General features: G+C 41.2%; 2 protein-coding genes across 12 annotated transcripts in view; one reads left to right on the top strand and one right to left on the bottom strand.

Moving 5' to 3' along the window:
* Positions 1–18,117, bottom strand: part of LYRM4 (LYR motif containing 4) — a 94,922-nt gene extending 76,805 nt beyond the window's left edge. For 3 of the 4 annotated variants that reach the window (XR_012659061.1, XM_075084112.1, XM_075084113.1), the window contains exon 1: positions 17,982–18,117. Coding sequence is in view for 3 of the 4 variants with exons in the window: in XM_075084112.1 (XP_074940213.1) it covers positions 17,982–18,067 (86 nt within the window). In the remaining variant the exon portion in view is untranslated. Of the gene's footprint in view, positions 1–13,981; positions 14,041–17,981 lie in introns of all 4 variants that reach the window. The other variant, XM_075084114.1, reaches the window with a different exon arrangement.
* Positions 18,066–20,365, top strand: part of FARS2 (phenylalanyl-tRNA synthetase 2, mitochondrial) — a 255,752-nt gene continuing 253,452 nt past the window's right edge. For 2 of the 8 annotated variants that reach the window (XM_075084110.1, XM_075084102.1), the window contains exon 1: positions 18,066–18,224. In XM_075084110.1, the coding sequence (XP_074940211.1) occupies positions 18,066–18,224 (159 nt within the window). Of the gene's footprint in view, positions 18,225–18,504; positions 18,639–20,365 lie in introns of those variants that run through there. The other 6 variants (XM_075084106.1, XM_075084107.1, XM_075084104.1 and 3 more) reach the window with 5 other exon arrangements.

Raw genomic sequence — 20,365 nt, 5'->3', positions numbered from 1 at the left:
TTTTCTAAAATCAAAGCAAAGCCTATTCCTGGAACCAGGATTTGCTTGAGGGAGTGGGGGTGGTGGTAGGAAGCTGGGAGGGGAGGAGAGAGAGTAAAGAAACATGAAAATTAGACTGCTGGTTAAGCCAGTATTACTTCCTAAAATTTTCTAATCAAAGACCCTAGACAGTCTTCACAAAAAACTTACAGGATGAAACCTACAAGCCACTAATGGGTTTCTCTGCTAATATACAAAATAAGAGTTCCAATGGAATTGCCAAGAAATATGTCCGGAAGAGAACAGCTCTAGAGATACTGTATGAGAGGACTACCCCAAAGGAACAGAGAGGCAGGATAAAAATTGATGAACATTAGAAAACAGACTTGAGAGCTGGGACTGTGACCCAGTGCATGAGATACATGCTGTATGATCAGATATAAGATTTGTAACTTATTTCTAAAGCAAATCTTGCTACTTTGTGTTCCACATCTCAAAACTTCTAATAAAAACTTCAACCCTGTCCCTGCAAGTTGCTCTAGATGACAAAAAGCTTCTGCATGCCTGTTTCAAAAGTTTCCTTTCATTTTTTAAAATCAATCTCAAAACTGAAAATGCCTCCCCAGATTTATATATAGAGAGACAAACTTGTGGCTGTTTTCAGGAAAATAGGACTTTTTTTTTCCTGACTGTATCCTTTGTCCACTTTGTGCCTGTATGCATTTCAAAGAAGAGAGCATGGATGACTACCCCACCAGCAGGATCACAGCATCATTCATGTTGGAAAGCAGCTCAGGTCTCTAGTCTCACCTCCCGCTGCAAGGAAGGTCAACAAGGGGATCAGACAAGGCTATTCATGGCTTTGTCCAGTGAGGTCTTGAAAACCAGGACGGTGACTGGACTGCCTCTCCGGGAATCATGCTCAATCGCTTGGCTGTCCTTGTGGGGAAAAAAAGCTTCTCCTTAAAGCCAGTCTGAAAACCTCTCTTCCTTCACTTTCCACCTGCTGTCTCTTGTTCTCCTGCCAGCCACCTCCTGGGTATGCTGAAGTACTGGCTACTATTAGGTTACCTCAATGTTGTTTCTTCTCCAGGCTGAACCAACCCAGATCCCTCAGCCTTTTCTCACACGGCAAGTGCTTCAGCCCCCAATCACTGTGGTGGTTTCTGCTGAGCTTGCTTCAGGTTATCCATGTCTTTCCTGTGTGTGGCGGGGTGTGGGGGAGGGTTGAGGGGGACAAGACTGGATACAGTACTCCAGATGCAGTCTAACAGGCACTAAGTAGAGGGGGATAATCACTCCCCCCAGTCTGCTGGCTGAGCAACTGTTCGTACATCTCAGGATGCTCTTGACCACCTTTGCTGCCAGGGCACACAGCTGTCTCTCTGCTGGGATCCCTAGCCCCATTTTGGCAGAGCTTCTCCCTGGCCAGTCAGTCCCCAGCCTGTTTTCTGGCTGGGGCATCTCGTTGCCAGGTGTAGGACATTTTACTTGTCCCTACCGAATTTCATAAAGTTGCTGTTGGCCTTTTCCTTCAGGCTCCTGAGGTCCCTCTGGACAGTAGCCCTACCATTGAGCACACTGGCCTCCCAATCTGGTGTCATCTGCAAATTTAATTAGCAAGCACTGTTACTTCCTCTGGGTCACCGATAAAGACATGAAACAGGATGAGTCCCAGGATCAACCCCTGAAGACCCATTAACTACCATCCTCTAAGCCCTAGCATCCAACCAGTCTTGAAGTTTCATGGTTGTCCACCCATTCAGATGATAACACCCTAACTTGGATACAAGAATGTTGTGGGAGTCAGTGTTGAAAGCCTCTGTAAAGTAGTAGTGAACAACATCCACTGCTCTCCCCTTGTTCACAAATCCAGGCAATCATGTTGGTCAGGCATGACTTACCTTCAGTTCCCGAACACTGGGAACTGGTGGTATTCATGATCCTAGAATACTATCAGTCCTATTCATAGTTAACGATGACTATTTTTACAGTTCTTTGAAACATACATTTTTGTTGCTATATTTCTAAAAATAAAAACAGTTATTGGCTTAATACTAAGTGTAAAGAATCTCTGCAGAAGCGAGTGCTTTTCAGAAGGTCAGGGTTAAAAGAAAAAAGGAAATATGTCCAAATGAAAGCATTCTTTTAATCTTAATTGGAGTTGCAACTGCAATATTATATTGTAGAAGAGGTTAAAAGAGGGTTACCAGTGAAGGATCCAATCGAATAAGTTGTTTAGTTAACGAGGCACCAGGCAAGGATGTGCTATAGGAACTAGAAACCGAATTTGCCACAGATGAAGAGTGTCCTGATGGCCTGAAATGACAAAAGCTCTCTGCTAAACTTTCACTCCTAAGACCCTGCCAACTGCTCACCAGGACAGTCAGGTAGCTCAGCAGTCCAATTACGAGGTAGGGAATGCCTTGAAACCAAACCACAAGTTCAAATCCTGACAAGGCTGATTTCTCTCTTCCTCCTTTTGAGGCAGATCTATGCTGTTCCATTTGCCATGCTGCTATTTCTGAACTGTTCTTAAGATAAGCCTGGCTTGCTGTGAATTGCCATTACAAATTCCATTATACTTTTCTGCAAAGATTAGAGTTTTAGTCCAATGCTGCGGCCAAAATTTCTCTCTTCAGCATGGCTAGCTGTTACCTTCCATTCTAAGAAGAGACGCAGTTTAGCTTGTGACTTGGGTACCCTGAAGAGGGAGGGCTAACTGTATTGCATCTCTTGGTGGCTGTAACTGTTCATTTAGAAACCCATGAGGTGCTAAGCAGCCTTGCTGGATGCACTTATTTCCCACTTGTGAGTGGAAAATTATTTGTTTTTGATGAAGCAATAGTGCTTAGTTTTTTTTAATTAAGCAACAAGGCATAAAGCCTTGGGATATTCTAACTCCTTGGACTCCAGTGTGGTTGGCCTGGATGATGATGATATTTTGATTGGACATTTCTGAAGCACAGCATTATTTCTGAAACTAAAGATTTATATTTAGTAAATATCTAGTTACAGTACCCATATTCTTTTATTATGGAAATTATAAAAATGCCAATCCCTTAAAAGAGAAAAGGGACTCAGTATCAGAAATATGTTGACAGCATATATTTAAAAAATAAACCAGATATTTTGACTTATGAAAGACTTTAAGAAACAGTTTTCTGAAGGTTATCTGAGGTGAAGTTTTGTTGGTCATTTTGACAGGCTAGTAATTTTGAGTGTATGGAACAGACTCCTAACAAAGTTTTACTTTGCAGAGGTGATCCTTGGATTCTAGTAATAAAGATGCTTAATATTGCCTCTTTATATTTGCTTGTGTAAACCTGTGCTTTTTGAGAAAGAAGAATTTAAGCATCATAGGTCCAAAATGAATCTAGTAAAAGAAATTACACTGAAATTAGATAGGATCCAGTCATCTCATAACAAAGACAACAATAAACCATAAATATAATTTATTAAACAATCCATATGAAGTAACCGACCACCTGTTCTATCTGCTTACAGACAACATACTAGAAGTTACAGGATTTGGAATATTGGAGTTATTCTCCAAATTTTATCTTCTCATCCATTTCCATCAGCTTTGAGTTACAAGAAAAAAAATTTCTGGAAAAACTGTAGTCAGTAGTGACAGACATCCCCCACTGGACCTCCCATCACCATATGGCTCAATGACCTTCCCTCATTTATAGCAAAGCACTGCATGTTTAGTTTAGCAAATCTGCAACATCAACTTTGACAACAATGATGGATATTTGAAATTACAATGTATACTTAGCAGCATAGAAAATTCTAATTTATGCAAAGCTTATTAGTCAAATCTAGAGCCTAAAAAAAATCAAATTGGAATGCATAACACAAAATCACCATCCCACTTTGTGCATACAACAGAGTACTGAATATAATTTTTAGACTTTTGGGATTGTAAATACAGTGCCTTTGGACAATACATGAAATGTTTCAGGAAGCTCATTTACAGACTCCTGTGATTATGTTACCAGAGGCTCAGAAGAAAATAAGTGCAGGTTGTTTTGTACTCTATTAATGCTACCTGAGGCACAGAAAGTCAAGTGAACTAGATCTTTACTTCTGTATTTCTTCTGTTTAATTAGTTACAGGATATGGAAGTTTACATAAGCTTTACAGGCGATAACACTAGCACAAAGGAAACGGGGGCTGAAAATCCCAGCCGCAGCCAAGAGTGGAACAATAACCTAGAAATGCAGTGGGTACAAACTCCACGTGTCACTTCATCCCTATGGGAAATCAGACGCAGCATCTTACATGATAAAAGAGTGGAAGGAACCATGGGTGAACAGAGGCAAGGTCTGAAGGTAAAAGACTATTCTGCTTGGCAAAGCTGAGTGACTGGTTCACTCACAGGCCATGCCAGAGAGGCAGATTTGAGGTTCTGAGGCAGGCAGAGCTGATCTTCATCCATGTAAATTACACAGCACCTCTATGCACCAGGCATAACGTGCCAGAACTATCCACCACATCTTTCCACAGCATACAGCTCTCCACTCCTTGTACCTCCCAGGTGCTATCAGCACAAACAAGCACTGAAAAAAGCTAGACCCTTTGTAGGCTAATTATGGAACAATATGCCCACAGCTCTTGATCTTCGGACCACAATGATGATGAGCTAAGACAAACCTGAGACCTCTGCTAGATCCAGTAAAATAAATTCAGCTTCTCAGGACCTACATATCCTGCATATCTTTCTGGAGTCCAGGAGTAACATATGAATCAAAGTAATACTAAATCCTAAGTAACACAACATTCCTGAAAGCTACTTCCCATAAAAGAAAAAAAAAGGTTACACCCATTTTCCTATTATTTTTCCTACAGTTACTCTAAAAACCATGTAGGATGGATGTTCTATCTGCCAATTATGAAGCTAAGAGCATCTACCAACCAAAAATGTTTCTTTTGGGCTATGTATAGCTTCCACCTCTAAAATCATGGTGCATGTACTCTTACTCTCCAAACTGTAGATCCCAGCATACAATGCAATACTTTGATTTGACCAGGCAATATATAATTTAATATCAGACAGAAAAATGAGATTAAATTTAAAACTCAAGCTATGCTAGTCCAGTGAACAGAAGTCATTCAATAAACCTGCTGATGGATCTTCTGTGTGCTGAAGCAGTTTAATCTAACCACTATAAAAGAAAGGGACATCAGAGATATTCAGGAAGACAAAGAGAGATCAATTTTCTTTCTCCAAGAAAAGAAACGTTGATAAAGTATTGCCTTTTAATCTAATCAAGCCCAAGTATGTTAAGTTCAGATGTTAAAATTTAAAGGTGAAGATAAAGCTAAGGGAAAGGTCAGTAATTTTTAAAGAGTTTTCCAGTCAACCTCTTAACAATCTCTCACAGAGGCTTAGACTATGAAGGCGAAAAAAAATTACCTTATTCTGTTTCTATAATATATTACTATATACACATATTCTATTGAACAAGAGTAAGTTCAGACTGGTACATTTATATATCACAAAAAGTTCTGCATTTCAAGCCAAAAATGTGTTACAAAACCCCCAAGATACTACTTAATAGCTAATTAAAAGTCACAACAAAATATTCACTCACATGAGTGAGTCATGAGTCACATTCATTCACTTTTTGACCTTTATCTGCAAGTAAGAAAAAAAAAAAACAACCCCAAACAGCAAACACCAACTCTTTTCCCTCCCATAAGCACATGGCTGTAAGGAGAAGTTCTTCTCAGATAAGATTTACTCTATATGTGGAATTAACATCTGGCTTAAAACTCAATAACTCAGACAAGTACTGGCTAAGGCTACTGCATGAGATATTAGGAGAGGAGAAGAGGTATGAAGAGTGGTCTATTTATCATAACAATGTTTTCAGTATAACATTTTATGACCAGGGCATATTACCTTCCCTTTGACATGCGACATGACCTTCCATTCCCCAGGGTAGCAGAAAAGGTTTCCAGTCTTGGAACAAATTACCCACAGAAGTTGCAAAAGCTCCAGGTCCCTAGCTAATGGTAGCAATAACTCGCACTGATAGAGAATTTCTCCCTCAAGGATTCCAACAAGTTGTTGGGAAATAAATAAAACCCCAGAATCAAGCCTCAAAATCCATACCGGTTAGTAAGTACTGCCACTCATTCACAGAATGAGGACTTCTGTATAAGTATATATTTGTTTGCTCAACACTGCATCTCTGCAGTTGGTAGGACTATGTCCATCCTATGACCCCATTGCTTTTGGAGGTGTTTGTGAAGGTGCCAGCACCAGTTTGATAACTCTTCATCTTAACATTCAAAATCTGCAAATAATAGGCCGCAATTTTTGGTATAAATTACAAATTGAAAATAATAAATTAATAAATTTAGTAAAAAATCTGCTCAATAGCTCTGGAAATCAGGAAACCTATTTAGAGGTCTACAGAAAATGTATTTCTTATTATTTTGTAAACAAATCACTCAAACATTTATTTTCATATTGCAAATTAGTCAGGTCAGGGAAAAAGCATTATGAGTGAGATATCTAATTTATTTTGGACAGCGATAAAACTACTTAAATCAATCAATAAATGTTCCTCCCTTCAAAACTATTTTACATATGAAGACCATTAATTCGCAAACCTATTTGCTAATTTATTGGACTAGAAAAATGCTGTGATATTTTAGACGAGTCAAAGATGTTTTCTGGAACTTAGTGACAGGTTAGTTTCAAGGCAGCACAACATGTTTCTATTTGACATAATTCAGGCTATAAACTTCCAGGATGTACTATGTTTTAAGCATTTCATTTGAGCTGTATTGACTTTAAAACATTTCCTGAGAAGGAAGCAGTTTTATGTTATTTAAATAAAAGCATTGATTACAAGGGGAGGCACATTTTGATGAATGAATGAATTATTGTTTCACAAAGAATTCCATTAGTGATTCAACCCAAAACTTGATGGCTTGTACCTAGCCCCTTCCACTCCTAGTTCCCCTGTTCTTAACTGTGATTAAGAATGGAAATAAATGATGGCTTTTGAACTTGGCACCACCCCAGCTACATTTAACTCTGTCACTGCTGTTCTAACACGGTCTGCATAAAAGTGTTTAACATTCACTGAACGTGTAACCGTCATGGTTACACAAGATATCAACAAGATAAACCTATTTTCTCCAACACCAAGGCTCTGAGGAAACCTACGTTCACATTTCTCCTGCTTATAGAAACAATGAACAGATGTTTACATCTGCCTGTGACTGCAACTGAGCACTGTGATAATCTGTATGTTTGTTGGAGAAACAAATAATGCAGTAAATAAATACCACCGTGCAAAAATACCACATCCTGCAAGCAAATACTAGTTAGCAGAAATCACGTGCTGTGAAAGAGAAAGATGGAGACAACTCTTTAAAGACCAACTTCACCAGATACCATAAATTGTTCTCCTAGGCACTTTAAGTCACAGGACTAAGTTCAATTATATAAGCTTCAGTACCATAATGGATTAGTGATTATTGCCAATATATTAGAACTCATTATAGTTTCAGGGAAATACATTAATTTTTTTTAAAAATACATACTTTCTCTGGCAGCTAAAATAAGACAATCTTATTTTTATACAAGCTAATGCTTTAGAAAGAGGTCTTTAATGGTTTCAGACCAGTATATGCCAGACAAGCAGACTCAGATGGACTGTCAAGACCTGGCAATGAAGTCTGTGGAGAATCTGACCGCTGTCATATTCAGAATCCCACAAGACATTTGGAAGTTCATGCTGATTTGATATAAAATGTTCATGGAGCTATACTTATTTAAATACTAGGTTTTTTGCAAGGTATATAAAAATACAGTTAATTATGTCAACTTGTAAATAAGCATTTTCTAAATTTAAATTAAACATCTTTTGATCTAAATGCTATTGAGTTCAAGAAAAAAAAAAGCACTGCAATTCAATGGAGATTCATTTGTAATAAGACTAACACACATAGCATACTTCCACTAGCTTCCACAATGGCTTCACAGTTTGCTTTAAACAGAAATTTTTGAAAAAGGATTACTGGGATGCAGAAGTGAATTCCTGACTTCTTGACACCAATACATTCATTCATGTGTACACACACACAGAGTATTTAGTTTGGGCATAGGCTTCTTTTCTTTACAAGACCTAAATGTGATTTAACCAATTGCTTTTTATTTAAAAAGGTAGAAAAATATATCTAAGCAGCAGCTTTTCCCAAGACTTTGTAACAAACATAATGTGGAAAAACAGTCTAGTCCTAAGTATTTTGAGTCTATGAACACCAGCCAAGCTTGGCATTTAGCCATTCACAGCACAGGACCTTCAAATTTTCCTGAAGAATAATGTAAAGATTTTTTCATACAGATTCTCTTAAGGAAGACAGCATCTAAACACAACTAAATTCTTTTACTGTTATCATATTAAATGTTCAGTTGTGCACTGCATCCTGAGAAAAATGTTAGAATTTTATACAGAGATCAGGTGAAAAGGAATAGAATAAAAATTAGAAAAAAAAATTAAGGGAAAAGGGCCATTCTCCTAGCTATAATTTTGTCTGAATGATCTGTGGCATCTTCATTCTTGAGAAAGAACTATAATATAGAGAAGAATCCCAGAAAATATTCCTCACCAAGGACATCCTCTGTACAGAGTTCTGTACAAAACAGTAATGGAACTCCTGGGCCAAGCATTCACACAGGCAAGGAAACAATCAAGAAAGTTTTCTATTCATGCCCATTTTACTTGGAAAAACAGACAACCATGTACAATCTGGGACTATACTTTCTTGGTCAGAAAGCCCAAAAAACTATGGGAAGAGCTTTATCTAAGAGGCAGTTCAGACAGCATCCTTGCTATCCGTTGCTGTAGCAAGCAGTTTTTTGCCTGATTGACTGCAGGTTGTGTTTTTTTTTTTTTAATTACTTTGATTTTGTTTTAATAATCCAGAATGCTGATCCTCTAAAGAATATTTGAAATAATAGCCTGTGTCTACAGTGTCTTGAATAAGTCTTGATGTTATGAGGTCAGCGTCTTTTCATCATAGGCAACATACAGATGGATACAGTAGGAATCAAATGTTAAAGCCACACCCAAGAGTAAGGAAAGGGGGTGGTGAGCTAGGACAGCATTTCAATACTTAAAAACTATTACTACATTATGAAGTGTTTTTTATTTACCAGAAATCATACGCAAATATGTCTATTGGCATGAATCACTGCCAGAGGCAGTAAGTTTTCTATTAGTTTTATTAGTACTAAAAAAAAATCTACTGGTATTTAAATTTTATGTAAAAAGAAAAATGTTCTTGCTCTATTATGCTACACAAAGAGCGCAAATAATGTCTTGGATAACAACCACATCAGATTTACTCAATTTGGGTGCCTTTACTAAAATAACGAAGTCCATTAATCAGTCTTTTGAGGAAGCAACCACTCATTAAATGTCTTTCAACTATAAAACTTAAATTTTTCTAGAACTCTGTATGCCATGTATGTGCTCCAAACTCTCCCTCCAAGTTATTACTATTGAAAACTCTCCTCTGCAAAAAAAAAAAAATCAAGAAAATTACATCAAAACCAATACGTAGATATCCTTTATTGTTTAGGAACAGCATAATTTTACAGGGGTAAGTGAATGTATTTGGAAAATGACAGTTGTACATTTAACTCCAAGAAAGGAACTCCTAATTAACATGATCAACAGAACTTTGATGGAATGATTTTCAGTTGGGAAATGTTGCTATCAAAAAATCAAAACATTTGGCAAAATTGTTTCCATTTGGTTTAAGATTTCTTTTCAGAGAAATACGTTCTGATGGTATCTAATGGTTATGTTTTGACATTTTTGGAACAGAATACCTTAGTTGTCTTTCCAAAGTATTTTAAACATAGAATACTGAAGTCAAACGCAAATACTTCAATACCGTCAGACTCAAAGTCTGACAATTCAAAATCATGTTCCTGTGCCTCTAGATTTTCCCCCAAAGTGCATGCATTTCCATGTTTTACTACAGTTCAGAGTGTAAACATCTCAGTCCTTTCCACAGTTTCCATCCTAATCAGTAGATTGAGCACCATCCAGAGCTCTTAAAATACTGACATCTCTATTCAAGCATACATTATTCTGACAGAGTAAAGTAATATACATAAAAGACCCTAAAATAACATAATAGCAAAATATCTGCATGGTGCGTGGTCACTAAAATAATGCCTAAAATTTAACTCTCCAGAGAAAGAGACATTAATAAGGCCAACCACAAATCTGTGTGACTGCCTGCAGAACTCATCTGCAAACATACAGTGCCAGTTTGCCCATGATTTTGGGTCATGCTGCTGCCAGGCCAATACAAGCATCTGCAACAGTGTAGGATGAAAATTACCCTGCACCCTGGGCTCATGAGCACCACAGCTGCTTACAGCCCTGACTTCTTTATACTTTTCAAGATTACAGAGATAGCCACGTACTCATCATGTAGGAAATTAACTCAAACCCTCCTAAGTTTATTATCACTCAGAACACAGCCAGCATTACATGACAGAGGGGAAAAAAAACCAAACAGTAAAAATCACAGAATGGTGGGCGTTGGAAGGGACCTCTGGAGATTATCTCCTCCAACCCCCCTGCTTGAGCAGGCACACCTAGAGCAGGGGACACAGGACCGTGTCCAGGTGGGTTTTGAATGTCTCCAGGGAAAGAGACTCCACACCCTCTCTGGGCAGCCTGTGCCACTGCTCTGGCACCCTCACAGGAAAGTTTTCCTTCATATTCAGGTAGAACTTCCTGTGTTCCAGTTTGTACACATCGCCCCTTGTCCTGTCGTTGGGCACCACTGAAGAGTCCAGTCCCATCCTCTTGACACCCACCCTTTCGATATTTTTAAGGATTGGTAAGATCCCCCTCAGTCTTCTCTTCCCCAGGCCTCTCAGCCTTTCCTCATAAGCAATAATATTAATAAGGAAAATAAGTTATCCACTTTCTTTGCACAGGCAAGCAAAAAACGGATGGTGTAAAGCTGTGGTTCAGTCATTTCCCTCCCAGAAAGAAGTCTGACAGCTCTGCTGGACAGAACTGACAATTTTATTTTTTGCTATATTTCTTAGCTATAAACCATCACTTTGGACAGAACACGGTACTTTCTATAATGTGGCATGTCTGTTTTCTCATTATTGATTTGGATTTTTTTTTTTAAACACCATTTAGTCTTTTTTTCCTCCCTAACAGCAAAACATGTTACCAAGAACTGACAATCTGCTGGCAGATCTCATCAATCACAAACTTCATTAGGAGAACCAGCAAGAAAAAGGCTTATTCAGCTTGGATAACTGTCCCATGTAAAATTTTAACATGGTAGTTAAATTACCTGAGTGATAAAAGTGCAAAAAGAACCAGTGACCAGATTCTATATACCTGGGACAAAATCAAAGAAAGGTTTTTTCAATTAAAGTGACCAAATAAGTTATGTTGGAAGGAAGAGAAAGAAACCCATTTTTGAAAAAGCATGGAGTTTTAAAATTTTATTTGGTGTGAATTATGTTGTTGAAAGAGTTGTTAGCAGAATCTTAAAAGCTTTATGGCTCCTTGAAGAACAGGTCATTATGCAAGTACAGGTCAACTCAGCCCATACTTGTGCAAAAATCCAGCCACTCTCCTGAACACTCTGATCTGGTGCCCATATGTACCTGACTGTTCCCACAGCCTGCTCCTTCCCTGGTTTGAAGAACCATTGAGACAGGTGCCATGCAGAAGTAGACAGCCTGAGGTGCTATGGCAGTCACAACTTACTCCTGGGACATCCTCCTTCCCTACTGTTACAGGAGTAAGACAAGGCACCTTCTGCACAGCTCCCCTCCTTTGCATGGGCTCATTTGGCATGGCCAGAAGCAGCTTTTGCTGAAATCCAAGAGCATTAACCCCCTCAGCCCATGAGCAGAAAACCCTTGCAGCCTGCCAAGTCAACCTACTCGATCAACTCTTAGAAGCCCTCTTTCCCAAAGGAATGGACTACAGGCTAGACTGGCATGCAAAGCAAGGGGAAAGTTAGTTTATTAAATGAACAACATGAAATGTCATCTACGGACAATGATTTTACCTCATATAGCCCCTTGTACAAGTTTCTACATCAGGTAGACTGCAAGAGGACCCACAAAGGTCCTATATATTGAATTAAGTTGCAACGTGTAGGAAAGCTTCCAGGTCCTATATGTAAGAACAGGATCAAGGAACAACTGCAATATACTGATTGTGCGCTCATGCTCCACCAAAAGTCCATTTCAATCCAAGTGACACAGGGTATTAAGAGGCTAGATGCCCAGATGTCAAGGAGAAAGAAAAAAGTTGCGTTTATTCTCAAACAACTAATAACAACTCTCAAACAACTCTGACACTACAGACAGCAATAAAATGAGCTTGTAAGACAAACATAAACACCTGGAAGACAGATAAAAGCAAAGAAGGCAGAAAGCTGAGGTAGGATTTAATACAGACATGAAATGATTTTTCATGTTGCTTCTAAAAAATATTAAGAATTGGAATTCCATATGGGAAATGAGAGGATGAACACATTTAGAATGTTGGTTTTGTTTAATATCTCGTGTTATATTTATGTTCAAATACAATCCTAAAGCAGTTTCACATCTTCTTCCAGAGCATAGTATCTAAAAATCTTGCCATTAAAGCGTGCAGAAAAATGAAAATAACAAAGCATATGCCAGTATAGTGCTAGGTCCAAGTTCCTCACCTTAGCCTAAAAAGTTTATCAGCACACTCACTAGCTGAGCAAGACTTTAATATGGGTAGCAGTTAGCAAGAAGTTTAAAAATGGAGATGACTGACAGTGGAAAAGCAACAGAAACAACGAGAAATGGTGCATTGCTAAACCAGACCCCTTGTCCAAATGTTCAAGGATGGCTCTCTATTTTCAGGTTTAATCAGGAGCCACAATCAATCTTTACAAAACAGCAGCTGGCATCTGACATAGTTCGTTCTTCCATTTTCCTATTTGCAAAAAGCAGACTAAATCTTGCATACAAAATGACCATCAGCTGAAATATTTTCTTAAATGCAGATCAGCTTATTTTTCATGTATATATCAGTAAGATTTACCCCCTCTACACATACAGAATACCTGGCCATCTGTGCCCAATTTAATGACACTGACTATGAACAGAAGACTTTTTTTTTTCCTCCCCAGACCCATCTGGACTTACGGGAGTAGCAATGCATTGCCACAAAGGAAAAATAAGTAAGCATTTTATTTTGGTATCATTGTTCTTTACTGACTTCATGCATGCAGAAGACCTCGAACTGTAGAAACAAAAGTTCTAATGTTAAAACTTTGTCTCAAACTTTTACATTACATTGAGATGTTTAGCTTGACACAAAAGACACAGGAATCACAACCTTTTTTTCCAGAACAGCTTTAACGCCAAAAAAGTAAATACACCTTAAGAACATGCTCTTCCCTGCATAGTGGACTCTCTGAATTTTTACTTCCTAAACTTTCCTTCAAAACAAAACAGCCACGCTTATTATAAGATAAATGAGTTATCAAAAGATAAATGATGACTGAGATTTTTAAAATTAAGATTTTCTACATGTTGATAAAATCTTTCAGAGAAAGAGTAAATCAAAATCTCTATGAAGTTTAACAAAGACCAGTGCAAGATATAAACAAAAAGCCCAGCACAGGCTAGGATCTGTGTGGCTGGGGAGCAGCCTTGCCAAAAGAAACAGGGGGTCCTGGTGGACAAGCAGCTGAACATGAGCCAGCAGCATACCACTGCAGCAACGAAGGCTATATCTGCAGGGGTGTTACTAACAGAGATGTGATCATCCCACTCTACTCAGCACTTGTCAGGCTGCACCTGGAGTACCGTGACCACGATTCCAGAAAGATGCAGACAGACTGGAGAGGCCCAAGGAGGGTCACAAAGATGAACAAAGGGCTGGAGAACCTGCCCTATGAGGAAAGGCTAAAGGAGTTAGGACTCTCCTACCTGGATAAGAGGAGGCTCGGCTGGGATCTCATCACAGCTTTCCAGTACTTAAAGGGCAGCTACAAAGAGAGGACAAGGGGCAATGGGTACAAGGTGCACTGGGAGAGGTTTCATCTGGACATTAGAAATTTTTTTACAGTGAGAACCATCAAATCACTGGAACAACCTCCCCAAGGACATGGTAAAGTCCACATCCCTGGAGGTTTTCAAGACGCAACTGGACAGGGTGCTAATAATCTCACCCGGGCTCCCTTTCCCATGAAAGGTTGGACCAGATGATCTTTGGAGGTCCCTTCCAACACAGGCTGTTCTATGGTTCTATGTCCTATGATTCCCTAAAATCAGATCAACAACTATGTCATTCAAATCGGGAAAAGCAATTGGCACTGAAAAAAATTTTTAACTTTACTCGGCTTTGTTGCTAAACTAGCATCGATTTGCAAAAATTAGATTTACTAGTTTAATATCTTGAAGCACATGTCTCAGATGAAACTGCATGTATTCAATTAACTTGTTTCCAATGCAAAACCTGTTTTGACAAATCTCCTTCCCCAATTCTTCTATATTCTGGGTAGTTCTATTAATTAATCAAATAATATCGCACATTTTAATAGAAAAATCAAATTCCATTAAAATACAATTTATTTAGATATTTTTTCATCTCTGTGTAAAAACACTGCTTCCACCAGTTAACAGAGAACATAAGGGATCACTGAAATAAATATACAATAAATCAAGAAATACCTTAAAAAAAACAAATTATTTGCAGAAAAATTCCAATACAGAGATATAAGCTTCTGACATTGCTCCTAACTACAAGAAATCAAAGAATTAGAAAGGAGGCCAGCCAGAAGCACATCATGTGATGGTTCCCAGAACCTCCTAGCCAGTGTTTGTATCTTTGTAGGCAAAGGAAGGCTGGGGACCTGAAAAACCATAGTAATGTTGGGCTAGAATCTTTGGACCTTATCCATGCCAACCTCACACTTGAAGCAGGCCTACCCTCAACGATGTCAGGTCAGCCATGGTGCTGTTTGGTTAAGCCTATCATGAAAACCTTCAGAAACAGATGCCAAAATCTCTCAGAGCAACCTGCTCCAGTCCTGCGGTACACTTCTAGAGAAAACCTTCTTCCATTAGATTCTCATGTGGTTTGATCACTGAGCTTCAGTCTTGCTAAACAAACAGAAACTTTAAAGTTCAGATTATTCTCATTTGCAACCAGATGTGTTTTAACAGCTTTCACAAGTTTATAAATTCCTCTCTCCTGTACCAAAAAAGACACAACATAAAGCCATATATACATAAATTGCAAATAAAATTCTATTTAGAAATTATCCCTTCAATCAATTTAGTTGAGCGTATAATCTGACACGTTATAAACTGTCAGCGGACCTACTTTTTGACACCAAGCAGAAGAAAACAGTACACTCATTAAGAACCACTTTTTTTGACTCAAAGCCCATCTTCTCTCTTTGCATATTGATTTTCCTCCAGTACAAATCACTCTTCCTTCCTCAGTGCGTCTGCATGGGTAATAGGGCAGAAGGGCAGACATGAAATTACTTACAGTCTACTAAATTCTCTCTCCCTGCTGTTAAAACCTGGCCAACACATCTGGGCCTCCAAACACTCCATAACATTTAATGCAGGGCTCTGGACATGCTCCTGTGTGTTGTTATTCTGAAGGCTGTCAGTGGTGACCTCAATTACTTTAAGACGTGAACATTATTCTTGACAGTTACGGCACTAAAAGTTCTTTTGGGTGGTAGAAGAAAATTTCGTACTACCAGATGACATATAGAACAAATTTACTAGGAAAGTCACAAAAAAGAAAATTGATTTTTCCCTCACAATCTATACATACACATTTAAGAGAAAAAGCACAGCAAGCAAGGAAGGAGACAATAAACAGCTGATCGTACCCCAGATGCACACTTACAAATACAAGTTTGCAATAACGAAATATTCTGAAATTCTCTGAAATTATCAATCAATAAGAGTAATATTTAATACTTTCTACTTTGCTACAAATTGGTTCTTTACAAAGTCATTGGGTTTGCCCCAGCGTATTACCATATCACATTACAGCAGCCCTGAGGACACAGCAGGACTGCTTATCTTGGCATAGAAGGCGGTAGTGGGGTGTCCATTTTTACTATGGGTGCAGCATAAACATCAAGGCAGAATCGTTGTGGTCCCAGCAGATCACTATGTATAATAGCTGCTGATCACTTCTTGCTAGAAACTGGTGTTGCTTTTAGTGTTCACAAGTGTGTATATACTGCAAGATTTTATACAGTTGCTGATTTTATAGTATCTAAGAACAGGCCCATCAAAAACTGGGATCTTTCCTTTAAGAAAAGGAAAAACTTCCACTGCAATATGGTGCCAAAAAAATTCAGACATTCAAGGTAAACATGTATCTTATGATTCCTATCCCTTATAATCAGCTAGTATAGAAACACTACAAGAAACAGAACAAAAAGTTTTACATTGTGTTAAGCAGAAAACTAACCAGTACAGCTTTTGTTGTGGGATAATTAACCTTGCCCTTGAGCTGCAAGCCAGTTTCCATACAACCAAAATCCCCCAAGTACATACTTCATTTTTGGGTAACCTGCAGAGGGAGGGGTTAGGCTCCAGGTATGGTTTATAGAGAAGAAACAACAATTTCTCAAGTCCCCTGTGCACCATCAGCAAGGGGCTGGGCAGAGGCTGATCCACATGTGGTCTGTGAGACTGGTGCCACCCATTACTGGTGCAACCACTGTGAAGTGTGCTGCCTTGCTTCCTCCCACTGACGTGGGCTCAGCTTCCTCAGTGACCACCCCCCAGCACAAGCCCATTGCTGAAAACATGCTGTGGCCCAGGCAGGAGCTACATTCAACTGTTCACTAACTTCACATCTCACCTCAAGCCATACCCATTACTTACAGTCCTCTCTTTGCTAGCCAGGATAATGGCAAGCTGGGATACTCGGGACAGCAAAGAGGAGAGGGAAGCCTTGATAGCAGGGGAACATGATGCACACACATGCTGCTGTGTGGTGTTAGCAATGAAGGTTTATTAGCTCCAGCTCAGATTCAGCCCCACAGCCTTTCTTCTCAGGGCACTGCCTCACACATGAGGTTTGGGGAATATTTATGCCTTGAAGAGTGCAGAGCTGGCCATGTTATGCAAGTTCAAAGGCTTCTGTTCCCAATTCCTGCCAGGCTGGAGATGATTCACAGCAAAGGTAGCTCACGTGCCTCTACCTGTGGTCCAACTGAGTGGTAAAGTGAATAAACTACCAGTGGATACTACAGTTTTGCCAGTGCTGGTGGGGAGCACCCCCATGAACGCAGCAGATATCTAACGAAGATACCTGCTATACCTATGCCTGTGGCACGCAGGCAAGCATACCCTCTTCCAAAAAACGGTGTCTCTCACCCGCAGCCAGAGACGGCAGCCAGCCATGCAGCCCGGCACCCTGTGCGGCGGGACGAGCGAACCCTGCTCCCTCACGGCACGCAGCACCCCGAGCTGGGGCACAGCACACAGTGCCAGGGAAGCCAGCCTCCTCCGGCGCAACCGGGGCTGCAGCCTGGCCCCGGCTTTCCCCTGCCGGGGGAAGGGCGGCATGCAGTCCAGACACGAGCTTGTCCAGCCCGGGACAACCTCTGACCTGCCCTTTCCTCCTACAATAGGGAAGGCCCATATTGGTGCTTTTGAGGCAGGCCAGGCACAGGGACCGGGGGCTGACCCCAGGTCCCGGGCAGGTCGCCGCGGCCGGTCCCGGTCCCGTTCCCGCCTCCGGGGCGCAGCTCGGCCCGGGCGGCTGCCTTCTCCTCCCCGGGACTCCTGGGGGTCGCGGCTTACCAAAACCGCGCCCCTCTGGCGGCCTCTGCCCGGCCCCAAAAAACGCCGGCATTACCCCCCCCGCCGCCGCCATGGGGAGAAGCGGGGCCGGGGCCGCTGCCCTCCCTGGAGCCCATCCCCGCCCGCCCCGGCAGCACACCTGTAGTTGTAGCCGCTGAAGCGCTGGCTCTCCCGCAGCAGGGCCCTGTACAACCGCAGCACCTGAGCGCGGCTGGACGCTGCCATGTTGCCGGCACCGGGCGGCTCCTCCCGCGGCGAGGCCCGCTTTTCCCCGCCCGCAGCGCCCGGGGCCGCCTCCCGCCACCCGCGGCAGGCAGACAGACAGGCAGGGGCGGGGGCAGCCGCGGCGGCGGCGGGAGCGCACGGCCTGGCGGCGGCGGTGGTGAGTGGCGGCGCGGCCCGCCGAGCGGAGGGGCGACAGCCGACGGCGCGGCTCGGGCCCAGCGCAAGGCCTGGGGCGGTAGCAAGGCCGCGGCGGGGAAAAGGCTCTTTGCTCCGGGGGGTGCCGGGCGGCGTTCCCGCGCAGGGCCCTCAGGGCCGCTCCCCCACACTGGGCCGTTCCGGTGCGGTAACTCCACCGAGCCTCCCTCCCCTCAGAGCCGGGGGAGGGGAGCGCCCAGGCCTCGGCCTACCATGAAGCGCCGCCCCCACAGGGCTCCTCTCGGGTTGGGCTGGTGTGGAGGATGACGAAGGGCCCCGAGCGCTGGCACAGTGCGGGGGAAATGGAAAAAACAGCATTGAAATAAACCGGTCGGTGGTAGTAGCGTGGCTACATGCGCCCGTGCTCGTTTTCTCGGTGTGTTGCGTGGGGAGGTGGCTGCTGGTGAAGGGGGGTTGGTACCGGGCCTGGAAACGAGCAACAGGTGGTGTGTATTCGGTGATGGCATCTACAGGGCTATGTAAGCTGGCAGTGAGCATTGGCCTGTGCTGCTGTGCCAGGGTCTGGTGGGCGAGTTGGCCCTCTCTTAATATTGTGCTTTAAGTTGAATTCTGTTATTTGAACTAACTCAACCTGTGTAGTTATATGTTGGGTTCTGCTTATATTAGGTATGAGAGTCTCTGAAGGAGATTAGCAAGGATTTCTTGCATTTGTGCTTCTATTTTCAATGGGGATATATCCATTTGCTTACTATTTTTCTTACTTTTTCCAGAGACCTGAGAAATGACTGTATAGGCTTTATCAGTGCCCTCCTCCAAGGTTTCCCATTTGTGCAGGTTTCCAGAAAGTGCATGGCAGTATTGACCTCTGGGTGAATTTAACACACAGGCCCACATGTGTTGAAACTGGCCTTGAAGAAGGCAGTACCTAGGTAGGGATCAGTGCTCACAGTGCCTGTGTATTATACTGTCCACAGAATGAGAAGTTAACTAAACCATTTAAAAAGTGGGTTCTGCCTGCTTATTTGCTAAATCTTGGTCTTTTTGTTGTTTTCTGCTATGGGGCTGGGGCTCTCTTTCTAGTTAAACACTTCTTTTATTGTACCAGAGGCATTCTGATCCTTTTGTCGCTGGAAACAGCGCATCGCTAGCATCGTCTTCTGATGAAAGCTTTGCCAGTGCAGAATAAACTTGACTTTGTAACTTACAGGTATGATACCCTAGCTGTATTTAATACTGATTTTTAAATATTCTCAAGAATAGGATTTATTTATAATAATTACAGGATTCCTACTTTCTCCATGTGATGTTTTGTATGTAGTAGGTGTTTATATGCATCCTAGGTGTTTCTGGCAAAAGTGCTTTAATTGCTGTTACTAATTGAACTCGTTTTATTGTATATGCCCTTCATTATTTGTTTTAGTTGTACACCTGATGCAATTTATGGTTTCTTGCGTAGAACTAAAGTAGCTCTGTGCTTCTGAATGTAAATGGTATAGACACACATGGATTTATTTCAAATTAATCTTTACAAGTATGCTATTGTTTAGCAGCACTTTTAGGCTTCTGGAAGTTATGACATTCTATACATAGCAAATTTCTTGGATATTCTCTTCATCAAAACCAAAACTAGAAATGTTAGAGGAAATGTTGCTTTTCTTCTAGAAAAATGTAAGCAACTGAGATGCTGTGATAAGCATCATGCTTTTGAGGCCTTGGCTTGTAAGTAACAAAGCAATGTGTTTTGGGCTAGATTTTGGAATTCAGGAAACCCAAACAGGAAAATGTAAAGCAAGCACGCTCTTTTTTTGTCTGTGGGACAAAATTCTCCTTGCAGCCCAAGCCATAGTGTTGATGCAGATGGCTGTGGAGAAGTGGAGTCTATCTGAGGTGCTGGTGCTACCCTATCTTTGCTCTGTTGGTGGCTGGGGTGCTTAATATGTGTTAAAGCAGAGCTCTTGCTTTGTATCTGCAGACTTACCATCTTCCCTTAAAGCAGCTGTGGCAACCCTGCCCTTTGTTTTGAGTGTGGGCTTCAGATGGCTTAAAAGACACAGGTGTGTCATGTACAGAGCACAACCTAGTTTTGACAGTTCAGCAAAGTTATATGAAATCATCCTGTAGATGATTGTGGCAGTTATTAAT

This window comes from Phalacrocorax aristotelis, chromosome 2, assembly GCF_949628215.1.
Source record: "Phalacrocorax aristotelis chromosome 2, bGulAri2.1, whole genome shotgun sequence".
NCBI classification, from domain to species: Eukaryota; Metazoa; Chordata; class Aves; order Suliformes; family Phalacrocoracidae; genus Phalacrocorax; species Phalacrocorax aristotelis.
This window is presented reverse-complemented; position numbering and strand designations above follow the sequence as displayed.